Here is a 19,307-nt window from a genome sequence, read left to right on the forward strand (position 1 = left end):
ATGTTCTAATCAGAAAAAGAACCATTTGAATCACAATTTATTTGGAAGTTGTCCAAGCCAAAGAATGACGAATTTTATGAACAGTCCACTAGATGGCGGCAGTGTAGCTATGCCAGTATACTGAGCATTCATCAAAATAATTCAGTAATTCATAATTTACATAGGCAAATCAAGGCCTTTAAGTGTAAAACTTAGTGTCCCATTAAGTTTTCAGCATTATATTGATGGTAACTTAGGGCATCAAGTTTAATTTGCTGAATTGTCACCGCCATCTTTCAGTTATATCCATGGCCCAAACTCAGCAGGAGTCACCATAGACTCTGTGTCCATGAACTTGAGCAACATTAAGGACACAAGGCCTTGGGAATGCCTGCCTTTTCCCTATACACAGGTTCAGTACATGAAGATTTTTCTAAGGAATGCAGAAATCCTTCTATGATGAGGAGGAATGGTGTTTCTGTGGTCAATACACACCTCCCCCCCTCCAACACCACTGTCCATCCAGGCCTATGGATGGCTCTCTAACCAGCACTAAGAAGGCTAAGTGTAACTGGGAGGGATCACCATTTCAATGCCAGCTAGAGCTACACAGCAAGTTCTGGCCTGCATAATGAGAAGAGAAACAGATAGACAGACAGACAGAGATAGATATACAGCCAATTAAATATGGAACCATGACTCTAGGATGTTTCATATCTAGCCATGTCTGTATTTGCCAAAGTGAAGAGATAGTTTTCAAAGGCAAATACTAAATTATCTGATTTGGAATGATCCTGGGTAATCATGTAACTCTCCAAATAATTTACCACAAGTTGAGTTGTATTAAAGACTAAAGAATGTCCCCGGATGCTTTGTCACATAGTAAACAAACAGCTTTGATTAATTCAGCTTTCAAAAGCTGTCACTTGGCACCTAACAAATCCACACTCTAGAGACAATGTCCAACGAGTAAATACTACAGCACCAAGGTTTTCTTGTTCTCAACAAGTCCTCTGGGTGTTTTAGGTAAGGGTGACCTCAAATGACAGGGAGACGAGAAAGCAAGTGGAAACGCAGGTTCTTCTGCAATGCACGCTTCTTTAGAAAAGGTATAGAGTCACAAGTCTACATAGCTAACATACCAATGCCTTCTATTGTTACCTACATTTCATATATCTAAACTATCTGATAACAAAAATGTTTTTAATTTGATGATTACAATCAAGTTTCAAACACCTGCTTTATGTTATTAAGAACCATGCACAACGTTCTGGGGCCAGAGACCCAAATCCATCTGAGGTTAGCAGAGCAAATATAAAGCCTATGGATGGGTCCTTTAATACAAGCTTGGTGGTAGTGCCACATTTCAGAACAAACAACTGGATTCCGATCTGAGCTCTGTGAACGTACTAAGCCTACCACCTCATATGTGTCATTTGCTAAAACAATGCTTTCCATCGTTTTTCTGTCAAATGAGCATTTCTGATGGTAAGATGAGATAAGCAGCAGAGACCGTTAAAGTTGGGGTTCTTCCTCCCCATGCCCCCAGCCAAGAAAACCCTGGGTGAGAGGAAGCGAGCAATTCCTCAAGATAAAGGCAGAGGCACAAAACCCCGGAGGGTCTCAGTCAAGCACACAACCGCCATGAGGCTCATCCTGCAAGTGGTTCTGATCACAGCTACCCTGGCAATAGCTCCTGTTCGCTTCGACAGGTAGATGTCACCCCAGGTGCCCGCATGTGGTGGGAAGAGGATTGTGGGAGGTCTCACCATTTACAGAGCTTGTCTTTCATCTTCCTGAAGGCACAAGGTATTTCGCGTGAAACCCCAGGATGAGACCCAAGCAGAAGTCGTAACGCATTTGGCCAAGACCAATGAGGTAACGCACTTACTTACAGGAATAGTTTATCTTTCCTTTGTTTTCTGAAAGTTCCTGCTTCTTTCTTTATGATGCCTAAGTGTAAGTGGAAATGGCAGACTTACCTGGATAATCCAACCAATGCACAGTCCTCCACCTGAGTTGGTTTGTATGGAAATCCTTCTTGTTTTCTCTCCCAAAAGCTTTGCAGACAGTGACTTCTTCTTGGTAAAATTATAAATTATGGGATTGTCCTTGACACCATCATAAACCAGGCACTCCTTTTCCTTCCTGTGGAACTTCTCTCCGTCCTCCCAGCTTCTGGGGCAATTGCCTCTAATGGCATAATTGCTCTGAAGGGATGAACTGATGGTGTCGAAGCACTGGCTGATACCGAGTGTGACCCTGTCCGAGAACAGGTACACTTTGAAAGGAAACTCCTTTCAACCCAACAGGCCTACAGAGCCATTGGACGCTGACCCTGCTGTACCCGTGCAAGGCTCACATTGTGCCAGCCATGGCCCACGCACCATTCCAAAGTCTCCAACAGCCATTGTCAGTCTAACCCACTTAGAGCAAACCAACACCAAGAACTGAGGTTCAAAGAGGGTAAACTGAATGACCCAACAGATTACATACATCAGATTTGAATCTCAGAACTAAATCTGGGGTTCATTCCCCTCTCCACAGGAAATCAATCAGTAGTTCTCGGCATCCACATCTTTATCCATCTCTCCATTCCACAGCTTTCATAAGTGTCCCTCTTCCCTTTGCTGAGATGGCTGCAATGGTTCCTTAACTTAAGTTCAGAGTCTTCATCCTGTCTCCCACATCTGTAGTCAGTGCCCTCTTTGTCTCTGTCTCTGTCTCTGTCTCTCTCTCTCTTCCTCTCTCAAACCTGGCACTGCTTCTCTCCTTTTAGTCAAGGAGCCATAGGCTTGGGTTCAAACCCCAGTTGTACACTAGCTCCCCAGCCTTAGGCCAGTGACAGAGCAACACAGGTCTCAGTGGCTGGTAAACAGATATCCTCTAAGGTTTTAGGGAAGACAGAGAAAACTTTGAGTATCACTCAGAAGCTGGTGTGACATGGTTGCTCCCACACAAGCATTGTCCGTGTTTTCTGCTGATGTTGGCGTGAACTAAACCTTTTTATTCCTGAACCTCCTGGGCTCCTTTGCTCCCTTTCTTCCCCTTTGAAACAACACAAAAATCAGAACTTTCCCTACCTCGCCGCCGTTTCACATGAAGAATGTGTTTCTCTTCTTTATCTTGCTAAGTCTTGGCGATTCTTTACGGTGTGGCTTGGTCCGTGTTTCCTGCAGGAACTGGCCTGGTTTCCTCCTAGGACACAAACATTGGTTAACAGGTTGGAAAGGACCACAGATGCCTGTAGCTCCCACACCAAACATCTCTCTTTTACAAGGTGCTTACTCGACTCCTCATCTCTGTGCTTAATAACTGCACAGCAAAGTTTTCTGGACTCTGTGCTTATTCCACATTACCTTGCTAAGAGAAGAAACTACTATTTTGATTTGCCTTTAAATCGCACTGTATCTCTCCTGTATCCAACTCCACACTGTAACTTTCCCATCAAAGAAAGAGACATACTGGTTGGTGTACAGCAGCTCTCTATGTCTCATAATGGGTTTCGCAGAGCCACGGTGGGACCACCTCAGGATCACAGTCTTGAGGTGAGAGGTGGATACTCCCATCTCTTAGGTGGGAAACTTGCCCTTCGTTTGGTTACACAATGGGCTCTGATTTTGAAGAGCCCCAAGAAATGGAGTGCTCAGAAAGTGGTTTTACCTGGATGCTGGCTTTCTGGCCTCATCGGCCACATTTAGAAATTCTCAACTGTGTGGAGAGAGAGAGAGAGAGAGAGAGAGAATCAGTCAGTATTTACTAAGTTCCTGCGTGTCATTGAACTTTTACACATTTCACAGTCTTCCAAATGCTCTCCAGGGAGTCCTGTGAGCCCCATTTTTCAAGATAGAGAACTGTAATGTATCCAGAGACATATGGCTTTTTAAAAAAAATTCAGGGCTGATAGGAGTGAGGGACTGTGCTTTCTTATTGTATACAAACTTAGGAAGTCCCGACTTTATGAGACATCTGGTTTTGAGGCATGATTGTGGCCGAGAAGATACATATTTAGTATAAATGCCCAAACAAAGTCAGAAACTATAGTTAAATCAATTAGGAAATAATTCTATTCAACTCCACAATGGCAGAAGCAAAGAAATTATCCAAAAGAGCTGTCCAGACATTTTTGCACTGCTCCATACAATGTCCTAAGACAGTGCTCAGTATAAATGACTTCCTAATATTCAACAGTACTTTAAGTATATTTTCAAGAAAAAAATCTTAATTTATATAAAAAAGAAGGGTCCGGAGCTGGGAAGGTGGCTCAGTGGTAGAGCGCTTGCCTTGCATGCCTGAGGCCCTGGGCTCAATTCCTCAGCACCACGTAAGCAAAAAGAAAAAAGCCGGAAGTGGTGCTGTGGCTCAATTGGTAGAGTGCTAGCCTTGAGCTGAAGAGCTGAGGGACAGCTCCCAGACCCAGAGTTCAGGCCCCAGGACCGGACCCAAAAAAAAAAGAGTCTATCTTAGATAAACTGAACCCCACATTTCTTTCAAAATGTATAACTCCCACTCATTTCTTAATAATTATGTGTTGGGTGAGCAAACCAACAACAATGACTAACAGCAACCTCATCTCCGCAGCTTGATTTCTGGTACCCAGACACCATCCACCACGTGGCTGCGAACATGACAGTGGACTTCCGAGTCAGCGAGAAGGAGTCGCCCTCCATCCAGGCTGCCTTGGACCAGAGTAAGATGCACTATGAGTAAGTCCTTCACAAATACTCGTGTGTGTGGATACTCGCGAGTTTTGGGGAACCTTCAACCATCAAGGGAAACATTCGCTGGAGGTGTTTGTTAGACTGACTAAAAGCTTCCTCTGTACAATGGACTGTTCACTCCAAGGAGATCGAGCCCAGGGACTTCCCTCTTACATGGGCTCTAAGCTGCAAGGGTGACATGAGTTCCGCGTACCATCTCAGAGCCAGCTCTGAGGCATAGCGCCACGGAGGCAGGCAGGGAGCCCCTCATCCCAGCCATGGGGAGCCACCCCAGAGTTCTTCTGAAGCCCTGTGTCTACATTCTCCTGATATATGAACAGTCTGTGCTCATCTCTAGATGAGCAGAGCTGTGACAATGGAAAAATACATAGCAAATAAATAGTCCTTTATAAGAGAAATTTTACCCAAAGAAATTTCTTTTAAAACAGTAGAGGGGGTCCTGAACTGAAGAAGAGAGAATTTCAAATAAAGGTTCATAAGTGAGGAAATTAGAATGTATCAAACAACAATGGTAGCCTGGGCCCTTCTGTCACAGAGGAGAAAGGAGACTATCAAGGAGTGCCTCAAATCAGTGCACAACTTAGAAGACAAAATGTGGGTCTGGGAAGGTGGCTCCGTGGTAGAGCGCTTGCCTTGCATGCATGAGGCCCTGGGTTCGATTCCTCAGCACCACATAAGCAAAAAGAAAAAAAGCCAGAAGTGGCGCTGTGGCTCAAGTGGTAGAGCGCTAGCCTTGAGCTGAAGAGCTGAGGGACAGCGCCCAGGCCCAGAGTTCAGGCCCCACGACCGGACCCAAAAAAAAAAAGAAGAAGACAAAATGTGGTTTCTATGTTCAGACAGGCATGGTTTGATGTGGGGAGGGCCCCAGTTTTAGGTTCCAGGCCTTGTCATCTTCTGATGCCCTCAACAATCAAAACTCCACTTAGCACTCACTTCTGTTTGAACTTGCTGTTTCATGACTTCACCACCCTTCTTCTGTCTGAGATAAAGGAAGAGTGCTCATGTTAGCAAAGTGGCTGCATGGAATGAGGGTGCCGTGGTTCACAGAGGTTCTATTGTATTTATGATTCTAATACAGCATCAGAAATACACATAAATCCTACCAAGAGCAAGGGAAGTAAGCCGAACATGTGTGCTCTGGTTTTAAAAGTATCAGGTCATTGTTTCTGTGCTCTCCTTCCAAGAAGTTAACAGTCACGTGGAAGTTTATAAATTGGGAAAGCCTAACTAACTCAAAATTAAGTGAGACCAGCTTTTCTGCTTTTGTAAATTGCACTATTAAAATCAGAAATAGACACTCCATAGATGGACATTCCAAGACCATAGAAATTCATAGTACATTCTAGGCTACCTGCTCACACTGAGCTCAGATGACATATTGATTCTTTCATCTGAAAGAAAACAAACAAACAAATACCTGGCCCAAGTCACCAGTGTTGCTGTGTCTCAAGTCACTTTGTAGCCAGGTTTCTGACTCTGGGCCTTAGTTGTAAAACCCTTGGGCGGTACTAACAGAGATCTAACATGGCCTCCCCAGAATCAACCAACTGAGCATCCTGCCCACCTAAAAGGAAAGCTGTGCACTGCTCTAATTGTGTATAATTTGCCTTTAACAGCAGGGTTGGTAGCCCTTATAATATACACAGGAAGCTGGGTACCTGCCATGAACAGAGGCATGGAAGGAAATCACTGGAAGACACCCAGGCAGGTAGCTGGCATCTTTCATCAGATAACACTTTGGTCTTTGTTCATTGTGGCCTCTCCTGTCATAACACAATTCTGCGCCAATCAGACGTCTAAAGCCAGATCCTCACAGACCATGTTCCTCATTTTGTCTGAGGCTGAGATCGTCTCTGCCACCTCCATCAAGAAGCAAGGCGTTCAGCCTCCTACAAAAATTAGTTTTATCTAATTAAGACATGATTTCCTGAAATTGGCCCAAATTAGCTACAGTTGTGGGAGAGCCACATAATTAGTTGCCTTCCTCAAAAAATATAAATATGTAAAGTGATCTGCACAGACAAGAACTATTTAAAATCTTGTCTCCAAATACTAATTATATGGATAATTTTATTTGCATATTAATTCCATGACTTACTTGGCATCAGATAGTAACAGAAGAGGATTCTAAGAACAGAAACATCTGGTTGGACCCAGGCACCCGGCTGAATAAGACTGTATCAAGGGGCTGTTTGACACATGATGTACTTAGACGACCCCCTCCCCACCGTGCGTATGAACCACCAATTAGCTTAAAGCCTCTGTCTATGATAGTATTTTTAATTCTTGAAAAAATTAAAATACTAAGCCAGATTTGATTTTGAAGTAGCAAGCTTCTTGCCTCTTTGTGTACACTTCTACCAAAAAACAAAGCCAAATCTAAGAAACATAATATGTGTACACTAGCAAACTCAAATGGGCAGAGGAACAAAAGTCGAATGGAAAGCAGACTCGATTCACTGGCCTGAGCCCCTGGGGGCGGGCACTATGTTTAGGGAGATTTAGCAATGCAAACCTTGAGGGCTTTTTGCAACATTCAGAGAGTCAGTCTTTAACAATTAAAATGAGAAAATAAAAAGCCACTCATAAAAAGTGGAAACCAGAGCTCTTTCTAGAGTGGGTAGCAACCACCCAAAATGGGATGCCGAGTCCTCTCAGATTTTTTAAAAATTAGATTCAGTGCAGCGTTCCCCATCCTCTCGGTCTGTAGCAGAGCCTGCAGCAAGCTGGTCCTGCCATTCCCCGTACTGTGCTTTGCCGGCTCTGCTGATGGGAGTCAAGATTCATGCCGGGCAATGCCCACCCCCCAACCCCGCCCCGTGCTAACTAAAATAATTAGGAGTATTCCACGTTTATATAATGCATCAGAACAGGAATCAGTTCACCCGTCGGCGAGAAGAGACTGAGAGGAAGAGCTCACGAGCATAAGAAAATGAAGCAAGCAAGCAGGGAGGTCAGCGCTGAATCTGGTTGAAGACATGTATTAATTTTGCTGAGGCGGTTCTGTTTTGAGGCTCACCTTTCCCTTCCCTGGAGGCCTCGCATTTCTATTGCCTTCAGCCCGTTGTACTCTGGGTGGTGGGTCAGTGAGAAAATCAAAGATCAAAAGATCATATCAAGTACTGCAGAATATCTGAACAATGCAGGTCCCTGCTTCCTCTTTAGATAAGTAACTACACTATCAGAAGGCTGGAGGGGGTGTTAAGGAAGGCACAGCTCCATTCTGCATTCAGGATTCACTGAGAAGGAAAGGAGAGCACGGGTGCATTTCATTGCCACAAGCAGGTGCCCCTTGATTTATGTAAAATCAGTGGGAAATGAGCTAAACTCAAGTATCAAAATGCCCAATGCATCCAACTTCAATCTTTCCTTTCAGATATTTACACTGAAATATTTCCCACACAAATCACAGTTCTCTGTGCTGGAAAAAAAATAGCTACTGAATACAATTTCCCTTTGGATGAAGAAGGATCACTATAAATAAGTAGGAATTTTCTTTGCTATAAGACAATTCTTAAGGTTTATAAGGGCTACCAAAGTTTGTCAGGCTGTGGGGCCCAGTCTCAGGGACCACGTCTCCCTGTGTTGGTGACATGCTTCCGTCCAGGCAGCCTTACCCTCCCTTCCTCTGTCATCTGTCACCATCTGTCAGAGACAGCCCTGAGCTGGCTTTCAGCAAGTCCTATTCCCAACATCCAACACATTCCTTCTAGGTTCAACATTATTTTCACAGCTATATATAGAAGAAGTGAGGGTGTTCTGAATATCTCCTCTGACAGATCGTATAGTTAACATGCCAAGGAGTCTCATAAAAGACTTCAATGTAGCCTTATCTTCATGGACAACAATAAGTAGATATTGCCGTTGAGTTACCTTCATACTTAATCATGGAAGAAAGATTTCCCCATCAAAAGTGTGGGGAGGTAGGTAGAAATCTTAACAGAGAATGTAAAGTAGATGGTTGAGAGTGTACTGGTCTGGACTTCAGGGTTGAAGCCAGGCCTAGAGACACAAGGACAGCCAAACGTTGGGTGACCAGCACCCTGTCCTTGAAATGAGGCAGTACTGAGGTGGAGTACTGACTCCAACGTTAGCTTCACCGTGAGCAATCCTGCCTGTCTTCCCCCTCCAAGTCACCCCAGCCATGCTCTAGCTCCTTGGTTATCCACAGGGCATGTGTTTGCTCATTAGTAAGATGGAGAGTTCACATGGACTGAGCCAACATACTCATGGTGTTACACCATACGTAGTAAGTGCTTTGGGCTAGTTAGTAAAGCCATTATCATCATTATTCTTACTTGCTTTTCTTCCAGCCCTCAAGTGTGAAATAACAAGGGATGGTCAGTGTATCTGTGCATAAAATTATCTACCATTGCCTGTGCTGGATGTGAATGTGTGTATGCACACTTTGAAGAAGGACAGGGAATATTATAACAGCATAGAAGGAGCCAGGTGTGAGGTTTAAAACTGTTTTAGTAGCCATTAAAAAAGTAAAAAAGCTATAGGGAAAATTAATGGTAATACTACATTTTACTTAACTGAATATGTGAAATATTGTACACAATTTTTATATTAATTCTTCAAAGCCCAGTGGTATGTGTATATGTATAGCAATGTCTATTTTTGGATGAGCCTGTTTTTCACGGCTAGACTCTGGCCCAGCTCTAGATAAATGGGGAGATCAGAAGGCAGACATGTGACCTGTCGGAAGGAGATGGCTAAGCAAGAATGATGAGGGAAAAGAGTAAGCTTGATTAAAGACAGAGAAGAAGGAAGAGAAATTTATCTGTAAATGAAAGATAGCTGTGGTTTTCTTTCTTGTGACAAAAAAAATGTATGCTTATCATTTCCTGTCAAACAGAGTCCTGATCCATGATCTACAAGAAGAGATTGAGAAACAGTTTGATGTTAAAGAAGATAGCCCAGGAAGGCACAGTTATGCAAAATATAATAACTGGGACAAGGTACAGGAAAAAACTCCAATTCCTCAAAAAAGTGACTGTCATCATTTGTCAGCCCGCTGTTTTCCTTTCTTTCTTCTAACTCCTCAAATTTTGATTTTGCTCTTAAAAGATTGTAGCTTGGACTGAAAAAATGGTGAAAAAACGACCTGAAATGGTCTCACGGATTAAAATCGGATCTACTATTGAAGATAATCCACTCTACATTCTCAAGGCAAGAAAAAAAACTCCAAGAACCACTCGTTACTGTTATTATTTTTTTAAGAATAAATTTAAGAATTGTGACATGGCAAAGCTAAGTTTGAGAAAGGGAGATGCCGATGATCGGGACTCTAGACAGCAATCCAGGAATAGAGAAAGGACAAGAAGCCTTGGTGGGACCAAGGAAGAGAGCACGTCTGTCAGAGACGGTGCAGTGGGCCAAGCCAGACAGACTTTCCTCATTCCACAGCCTTAGGACAGCACGTGACACTCATTACAATTCAGTAGAACAGATAATGAGGGTCAGGAAGAAACGTTTAAATATCATGCACTCACGCCACCCCCAAAACACTCCATGAGCCGTCTGAACGCAACACTGACAGGAATTCCTTCTGTATCACAGAGAATGCGTGACCGGTAGACGCTGCTGGGTTACTCCACGTGTAAAGGCAGCAAGCACTCCCAGGAGTGTCCCCTGAATGAGCAACACTTACTGTCTTTGATCACCACCCCAAAACCAATGCACACTCTTACAGAAGAGCACCCTGCAGTTAGCTGGCTGTGTGTGCCCTTGTGTAAGCATAGCACAAACTCTCCCTGTTTAGGAAACCAGGGAAAAAAAACCCAAAGGGGACAGAGTAACTGTAATCCATCTTTCCAAACACAGGAAGCTAGCAATGGAATAGAAATGCAAGGCATGGTGCTTTTATAAACTAAAGGAAGCTCTGACCCTGGGAACACTTTTCGGAAGAATATAAGGTAGCAGATCACGATTTGGGTCTATACACCATTTGTGTAAATACAGTTAGAGAGGAGAAAGAAGTGTTTGCAGGTTATGGAAGAGTTCTTGCACAACGAGGGGTCGATGCATGAACTCATGCATCTATTGTAAATCTATTTTTAAATAGATTGGGAAAGAACATAAAGGAAGAAAAGCCATTTTTATGGACTGCGGCATTCACGCTCGAGAATGGGTTTCCCCTGCATTCTGCCAGTGGTTTGTCTATCAGGTGAGTGAACCAGAACTCAGAAGTCTGATCCTACTGTCCAGCCTCTAGAACTTTCCAGCTGAGTGGAGCCACTTAACCACAGGAGCTCCTGAGTGCTGCTAAGGACCAGCAAGCTTTGAGCGGGCTTGCCACTGTGGTTATTATCAAGCTGACACCTCCCTTCAAACTTCCCCAACTCCAGCTGAGATTTTAGGAAAGTAAAGAAGGTGAAAAAGCAAGATCTGAAATCACCCTTTGTTACCTAATCTGAGATATTGGTTTTTCTTTTCTTTCTTTCTTCCTTTCTTTCTTTCCTTTCTTTCTTTCTTTCTTTCTTTCTTTCTTTCTTTCTTTCTTTCTTTCTTTCTTTCTTTCTTTCTTTCTTTCGTTCTTTCTTTCTTTCTCTCTCTCTCTCTCTCTCTTTCTCTCTCTCTCTCTTTCTTTCTTTCTTTCTTTCTTTTTTTTGCCAATCGTGGGGCTTAAACTCAGGACCTGGGCAACTGTCCCTGATTCTTTTGCTCAAGGCTAGAACTCTACCACTTGAGCCACAATGTCACTTCCAGCTTTTTCAGTTGATGTGGGACTGAGGAATCAAACCCAGGGCTTCATGTACACTAGGCAAGCACTCTATCACTAAGCCACATTCCCAGCTTGATATTTCTTTAATGAGCTCAAAACACAGAGCTTTTGTTTCCGTGTACAGACAGACTTCAATGACCAGGCAGAAACTTGGAATTTTTGTATTTGAATGTCCTTTCCAAGTGGAAATAACACATTCTTTTTTTCCATCTTGTATTTCTCTCAATCTATTGTTGCTGTACTCTGCTGCTTTCTTTTGCTCTTGCTGCTAACTGTTGTACATGACATTTTGGAATAAGCATTGGGCCAGAGATGCAGTAGCCAGCAAAGAATCTGCCACAGGACTGACTTATAACTGTAGTTGTTCCAGCAACTACAATCCGAGATCTCTGCCCTTCAACCCATAAAGGAAATCACAGCACAAGACTGCCCAGAATCTCTTGTGGCTGGGCATAATGACACAAGCCTTTAATCTCAGGACCTCTTAAGAGGAGGGAGGTGAGTCGTGAGTTTGAAGCCAGCCTGGGATACATGGCAAGATTCCATCTCCAAAAAATTAAAAGCAAATGTCTCTTGGCTCTGATAGAGTTGTACCAGGGGCTGATGAGGCTTTTGGTAGTCACAGAAAGCTCAGACAATTAACTTTATTTCAGAAAAATACTGATTGGTCCAATCTCTAAATTCCTGAGATTTTTATCTTTGTTTTTAGCTAATTTTACTGGTCGTGCTGGGCATTGAATTCAGGACATTTACAAGTACTCTTCTGCTGAGCTATACTTCCAGACAAGAATTTTTATTAATACAAAAATTCCTTGGGGGAATATATATATATATATATATATATTCCTTGGTTAGGAGTATGGCTCTGTGATAGAATTCATGCTTCAGTGAGTAAGAGGCCTTGGGTTTAAACAAGAAGAAAGAAGGGAGGGAAAGGAGAAGGGAGAGAGGGAGGAAAAAGGAGGGAAAGGGAAGACAGGGGGAAGGGAAAGAGAAAGGAAAAGGAAGGGAAGGAAAAAATGGAAAGTTATTCTTTGATCTTATTTATAAATATTTATAGGCCCTCTCCAACATTTCCCCATTCCTGTACATACTGACAACTTACACTCATGTAAAGAAGTGAGAGAAAGAACTCTTCTGAAGTAAATTGTACTGTGAATTCTATACTTGGCCTCCCTCCTTCCTGTGAAACGTGTCTTGCATGCTACATTTGGAACACTTGGAGTCTGGATGACTAAAGCAGCTACTTGACGACTTCACTTTAATTCATGTCAACTCTGATTAAGAGGAACTTTTCTTTTTTTTTTTTTTTTTGGGTCCAGTCGTGGGGCCTGAACTCTGGGCCTGGGCGCTGTCCCTCAGCTCTTCAGCTCAAGGCTAGCGCTCTACCACTTGAGCCACAGCGCCACTTCTGGCTTTTTTCTTTTTGCTTATGTGGTGCTGAGGAATCGAACCCAGGGCCTCGAGCATGCAAGGCAAGCGCTCTACCACTGAGCCACCTTCCCAGCCCAAGAGGAACTTTTCCTATCAGATGTAGTTGCACCAACTGCGTCTTGCACACGTTTCTTGTACTCCGTATTTGTGGTCTATCTTTGTGTGGTTCAGGGGAAATACGTTGGAAATCCTTCAACCTTGGGCAAATAACTCTTATCAAACCATAGCTTCTCCTGTGGTAGCTAAATTTTATACTGTTAGCTGCATTTTTTCTTACTCCTGCAGGCAACAAAAAGTTATGGCAAAAACAAAATTATGACCAAACTCTTGGACCAAATGAACTTCTATGTCCTACCAGTGTTCAACGTAGATGGATATATTTGGTCATGGACACAGGTACAGCTCTGTTCTCTCTCATTTAAATTAAAATGACATATTACTTACTAGCTTTAATTATAATGTACTGTGTTTAAGATTTGGATAACTAGTTAATTCCAATTCCAAAAACTAGATGTTTAGGGTTTCTATTTAAGACTCAGTCAACTGTTTCCTGGTTTCAGTAAATGAAATAACATGACACTTTTGCTTCTGAAGATAGCAACATACACAATTAATGAATCCATAATTGTAAAGGAAATATGTGATGCTATGCTGTGACAAATCATATTCTGGCTAAAAATAAGTTGCTTGAAAACTTTCATCCACTCACTGTCTTAAAGGGAAAGTCATCTTATTTCACCCATTTAGAACAGTATAGAGATATAATTGTATCAAAAAAGAGACGAGCTATCTGGTTTGTGTTGTATTGCTCTACTGTTGCTAAAATAAAATAAAGCCATTAATATTGCACTGTCAGACAGATACTGCCACATCAAACTATACCTTCAACCATCCCATTGTGACCAAATATACAAGTAGAAAGTAATATAATACAGTTACCACTTAGGTTACTGATCGCTTTCCAGTACTAGATGCTAATCAAGATTTTTAAGACAGTCACTGAATTAGATGGCTAAAAATCGTGCTTCTGAGAATATAACCAATTGCAAGAAAACACTGTGTGCTTTCTAGTCAGTGGGCTCGCGAGCTAGATAGATTTCTGCAGGGAGTCTGAGACAAAGGAGATAAAACGTGCACAGCGGCCGCCCGTCAGCATCTCCCTGCCCCTGCCCCTCAACTCCACAGAACCGCATGTGGAGGAAAAACCGCTCCAAGCACCACAACTCCACCTGCATTGGCACCGACCTCAACCGGAACTTCGATGCCTCCTGGGGTGGTGAGTCTTAGACAAAACATTGAGCATTAAGATGCTGATAAATTTCACGGATCCACCCACTTTCCTGTAAACCGTAGGCACTCCCAGAGTGAGAGCCAATTGTTTTACCTAAGATGCTGGGCAGGAAGAACCACTATCCCAGGGGGGTCAGAAGTACTTCTCTTTGGGAGGAGTGGGGAGAAGATGCTATTTATCTAGCTCTCTCTGGACAAGCATCTAGCTTGCTAAGGGAAGGGAGAGGAAGGCCCCATGAGTATTAAAAAAAATTTCAGATAATCTGAAGAGAGACCAAAGCTTCCTGCTCCTCCTGTGCAGATAAAATTGATAAATAGCAGTGGTAAAAATCAGCACACAAGTAGTTCTTCAGAAACTTATTACAAAGAACCACTGGGGATCGGGGTGGGGGCAGGATAAGAAAGTGGAAAATAAGCCAGGCACCCAGTGGTTCACACCTGTAATCTTAGCTACTCAGGAGGCTTAGATCTGAGGATCATGGTTCAAATCCAGCCCAGGAGGAAAGTTTGTGAGACTCTTATCTTCAGTAAATGACTCAGAAAAAGCCAGAAGTGGAGCTGTGACTCACGTGGTGGAGTGCTAGCCTTGAGCACAAAGAGACTCAGAGACAGCACCCAGGCCCCGAGTTCAAGCCAAGGAAGGGAGGGAGGGAAGGAAGGAGGGAAGAGGAAAATAAAAACACAATGACAATCAAGGTATGCTACATCAGTGCTTCAGAGGGATGTCCTGGTAAACTAAATTCATCACAACCTGACATGTGTGCGTGTGCGTGTGTGTGTACATGCATACGTGCTCATGCATGTGTGTGTGCACGCATGCATGTACAATCTTCAGACACACAGAGCTACGAAGGTAGCAGCCTGGGAACATGTCCCCCCACCCACCCACCCACCCCCACCCCCGCACCTCATTTCACTATTTGGAGAACACACATCAGAAGGGCTGGGCTTTACAGAAACAACATTGGGTGATAATCTCATCCGCACACATCTCTGTAGCTTCCCAAAGCAGTCACAACCCGTGTAAGGAAACCTACCCCGGCACTGCACCAGAGTCGGAGAAAGAGACGGCGGCAGTGGCAGACTTCATCCGGAGCCACCTGGAGTCCATCAAGGCCTACCTCACCTTCCATTCCTACTCCCAGATGCTCCTGTTCCCCTATGGCTACACGTCCAAACTGCCGCCCAACTACCAGGAGCTGGTGAGGAGGGGGCAGTGGGGCTCAGCTCTTGTCTGTTCTTCATGAGTTTGACTTATGCGGAAGAAATGTCATATTGTTTGTAAACGTTGCCAGAAAAAGAACTAATGAGGTTTGCCTAGATAATAAGATCTTTCTGAGAAAGAAAAAAAAAAAATTAAAAACCAAGAGGATGGAAATGCCTAGGTCATGCAGAGTAGATTTCTACCCCGCCTTAGTATTTCCTGTAGGCCAAACTACACAACCACCCCTAGCCAGAGCCTAAGAGAACAGCCAACAGTCGCTAGTCCTGTCTCAGGCCCAGACTAAGAGATTCACTGTACCTTCATCCTCCTGATCAAATTGAAAATGACATTAATTCATTTACTGTCTAAAAAGAAAAAAAACATAATGAGCAACTAAAAATAAGCTCTCTTCCAAAACTCTGGCCTCTTGCACGTTCCTTTTCTTTCTGTGAAAGCTGACTTGATCATGACAGCTTTGCAGAGAGGACTCTCCCCCTGGATTCCAATGAATCAGAGGGACGCACGGGGTAAATGGAAGGATCAATATCTTGAGTTACTGAGGAAGAAAGAAAATAGTGGATAAAGTTCAGCATCCTAAATCCACTGGAGGTTAATCCAGAAAAGGCTGTGGTACAAATACTGTCTCCAGAAGAAAAAAAAAAAGGAGGTCCCAATTTTTGCTCTTATTTCAGTCAGTTGCGTTCAGCACAGCATGCAACTGCACTCAGAGCTGAGCTTGAAAGCAGTCCTGTGTGTGCACACATGTGCACAGAGTTAGTTATACATAATCTGAGAAGGGGAACGTGGGCGTTTGATTAATTTGTGTAGACAGGAGAATGCAATTACAGCCCACTCTTAGAGAAGTGATATGATGGCATAGGAGAAATATCTCTTGAGTAAAGTGAAGGATCTTACACAGCAACTGAATCGTGGAAAACGTGGCTTCTTCGTAACAGCCAGTACCTACAGACACAGAAATATGCACATGGGAACACACTCACTCCAATACCGCATTCACCACGTTTACCTAGGACCACAGGAGCAGCTGCGATGTAACAGAGCCACTTTAAAGATAACTCCACACCTCCCTGCCTTTCACATTCCCAAGTCCTGTAGCACAAGTGCCACCTATTAGAGAGGAAGGAAAGAGGGACACTGGAGAAAATGGGGGTGTGGATGTGAGAGAGACAAATATCACCTGAAAGGAACGAGAGATACACAGATGGAGGTGGGAGAGAGAGGAGAGAGGACATGGAAATTGAAATAGGGCATTACCACGTGCCACTGATCATGCATTTGGAAGTCTTTATGACAGTCATATTTCCTACCAAAAATGTTTCTCGCCGAACCATTTATCTTACTTTGATTCTCAAATGCCAAACAACCTGTACAATTGATTTTTAATCCCTAGTAAATCATTTGTGATATTTACAATCCCACTTTCATCTTTTTATTTTTTTTCTTTCTCCCCAGGACAAAGTCGCAAAGATTGGTGCTGAGGCTCTGTCCTCTCGCTATGAAACCCACTACATTTACGGCCCCATTGCATCCACCATTTGTAAGTTTTTCCTGTCATCTACTGAAGCCTTGCCCTAATCCATTTTTGTTACTATTGAGAAAAATTATTATTAGCATTAGAGATCTGGGATCACTTGTTTAAACTTCAGTGTACACAGGAGATTGTGAATGTGTGAACGTAGGCAGTAGGTTATATCTGATTTTGGGGGGATAAGAGCTTTCTAGACAATTTACAAGGTGAAGATAAATTAGTCAATCAAAACAAACTCAGGTTTAATTCGGGCACCTTCCTGTCCCTTCTCTCTATCACCAACCATACATAACCCTGACAGGAACTAACAAGAATTACTTGGGGGCAAAGTCCACAATACCTAACCATTTTCCTTTAACTTGGATTCCTTTTTGCATGGGGCTCTTTCTTCCATGCAAGCAGAATCTTTTCCCTAGTGTCTTGTAGTGAAGATGTGTTGAGACGCAGTTTGAGTCACACAGGACAAGGAAGATGGATCCTTTTCTCACCAACCAGTATGTTCCGCTGAAATCACCATCGGCCCAAGAAAGGCAGTAGGGGCTCAGGTTCTGCTGCTCTGGGTTTTTCACCCCAGCAATGATTCTTACTTCTCACTGTCTTCAGACATTCATTGCCGCTGTGTGTCTTTGAACTATGGCTGAGGTTTCTTGACTGTGGCTCTCCTGTGTTGTAAAGCATCCGTACCTCATTTCTTTTTTCCTCTACCACAGGCTTCTTTGGTTACCAACACACTGGTGCTCAGGTTGAAATTTCAACCGTTTTTATCCAGTTCTATGAATCTTCCGTCCAGCACTCCTTTAGCCCAGTGTGCTGACTCTCTAGAACACAGGCTCTTGTGTTACAATACCTCCCAGCTGTCTTCTAGTCTTCCTAACCCAGATGAATCATTCTACTACAGTAACGTTTACCTCTCAGATCTGAAACATTAATGTCAGCTAACCTGCCACTTGTCCCACAGCATAAATTATTTCACATAGGAAAAGAATGCTCTTTTATTACATAAGGCAAAATATATGCATGTGCATTTTTAGTACAAATGCACATATATGTGTCTAATATATATATATATATATATATATATATACATATATATATATATATACGTCTGGGCTGTATGTTTATACTTTTCATCTTTTTACCGGTTATTTACATCTTTAGTAGAATTTCATAATTCTACTAAAATCTGTCCTTAAAATAACTTTCTTGACCACTTAACTATAGAACGTTTGGTACTGGCAATGAGAACATTGAGAGACTTATGTAAAGGGAAAGACAGTGACTCTGCATAGCTCCTGTGGAGTGATTCCTTGGTGATTTCCAGAAACCAGTGTCTCCTTATGAGCTGCTTGCATGTGTATTCAGCTTAGTCCTGACCCAGCCCAAATGTACATTTCTGAATGCAGCATGATTTTAAAATGTGTGGTGAGTCACAAATCTGTAACTGTTTTGCAGACGGTACCAAGCAGACTACACTTAACTCTACGCATAATTATTTTTAAATTGCTAAGTTTATACTGGCAATTTCCATTGCAAGAAAAGTGTTAGCATTCATCTCTAATTAAATATTTACTGCTTATGTTTTGCAGACCCAACATCAGGTTCCTCTCTAGACTGGGCTTATGAGCTGGGCATCAAATACACATTTGCCTTTGAGCTTCGTGATAGAGGAAAATTTGGTTTTCTTCTTCCGGAATCCCGGATAAAATCAACCTGCAAAGAGACCATGCTTGCTGTCAAATTTATTGCCAAGTACATCCTCAGAAATGCATCCTAAGGAATTCCTCTCAGCAGGGACCACGCCGCTTACCCTTGGCTATGGCTCTCACCTGAAAGTTGACATTAGGCTGTTCTTAGGTGGAGCCTCATCTCACCTGATGTCAGTCCTAGGTCCTTTCTTGCTTACCAAGAGCTGGGCTGTTTCTCTTTGCTCTTATATACGCCCAGTGGCACCTGAACAAAGCCCCTTCAACCAAACCCTTTCTACCTGCCTTTGCTCTAGGTGGAGTTGGTGCCCAGCAGAAAGCACTGCTTTGAGCATCCTGAGGCAGTGCACAGGAAAGTCATGTAAACCTCATTTTCTGCAGAAGTGGGTTGTTTTTGTTTGTTTACCATGCAGCTTCATCTTTTCATGCGCTAGCATAATAAAAAAATAAATGAGTAAAATGTACTCAAATACTTCACAAAAGTAGCTTTCTTTCACTGAACAATATTCTCTGCATTTCTCTATTATCATTAATAATCAAGCTGAATGCTTCTGCTTCAACTAATAATAGGAAATAATGTCTTGAATTTTTCAAAAACTTGGTTTGTCTACGTTTTTTTTCTGGTAGATGTCTTTAGAGTAGCAAAAAAGGAAAGAAGGGAGGAAGGGAGGGGGAGAGGAAGGGAGGAGAGAGAGGA

The 19,307-nt window shown here is 42.9% G+C and overlaps 1 protein-coding gene across 1 annotated transcript; it reads left to right on the forward strand.

The window, feature by feature from the left end:
• Window positions 1-1,610: 1,610 nt before the first annotated feature.
• Window positions 1,611-19,095, forward strand: Cpa3 (carboxypeptidase A3). Its single transcript, XM_042665673.1, has 11 exons — window positions 1,611-1,691; window positions 1,782-1,857; window positions 4,561-4,685; window positions 9,562-9,664; window positions 9,774-9,875; window positions 10,771-10,872; window positions 13,150-13,260; window positions 14,050-14,140; window positions 15,154-15,356; window positions 16,832-16,916; window positions 18,494-19,095. Exons 1-11 carry the CDS (start codon window positions 1,624-1,626, stop codon window positions 18,679-18,681), a joined length of 1,254 nt encoding a protein of 417 aa, XP_042521607.1. The 5' UTR covers window positions 1,611-1,623; the 3' UTR covers window positions 18,682-19,095.
• Window positions 19,096-19,307: the final 212 nt, after the last annotated feature.

The sequence above is a fragment of the Dipodomys spectabilis genome, unplaced genomic scaffold (assembly GCF_019054845.1).
Source record: "Dipodomys spectabilis isolate Male_0828 unplaced genomic scaffold, ASM1905484v1 ptg000340l, whole genome shotgun sequence".
Taxonomy (NCBI): domain Eukaryota; kingdom Metazoa; phylum Chordata; class Mammalia; order Rodentia; family Heteromyidae; genus Dipodomys; species Dipodomys spectabilis.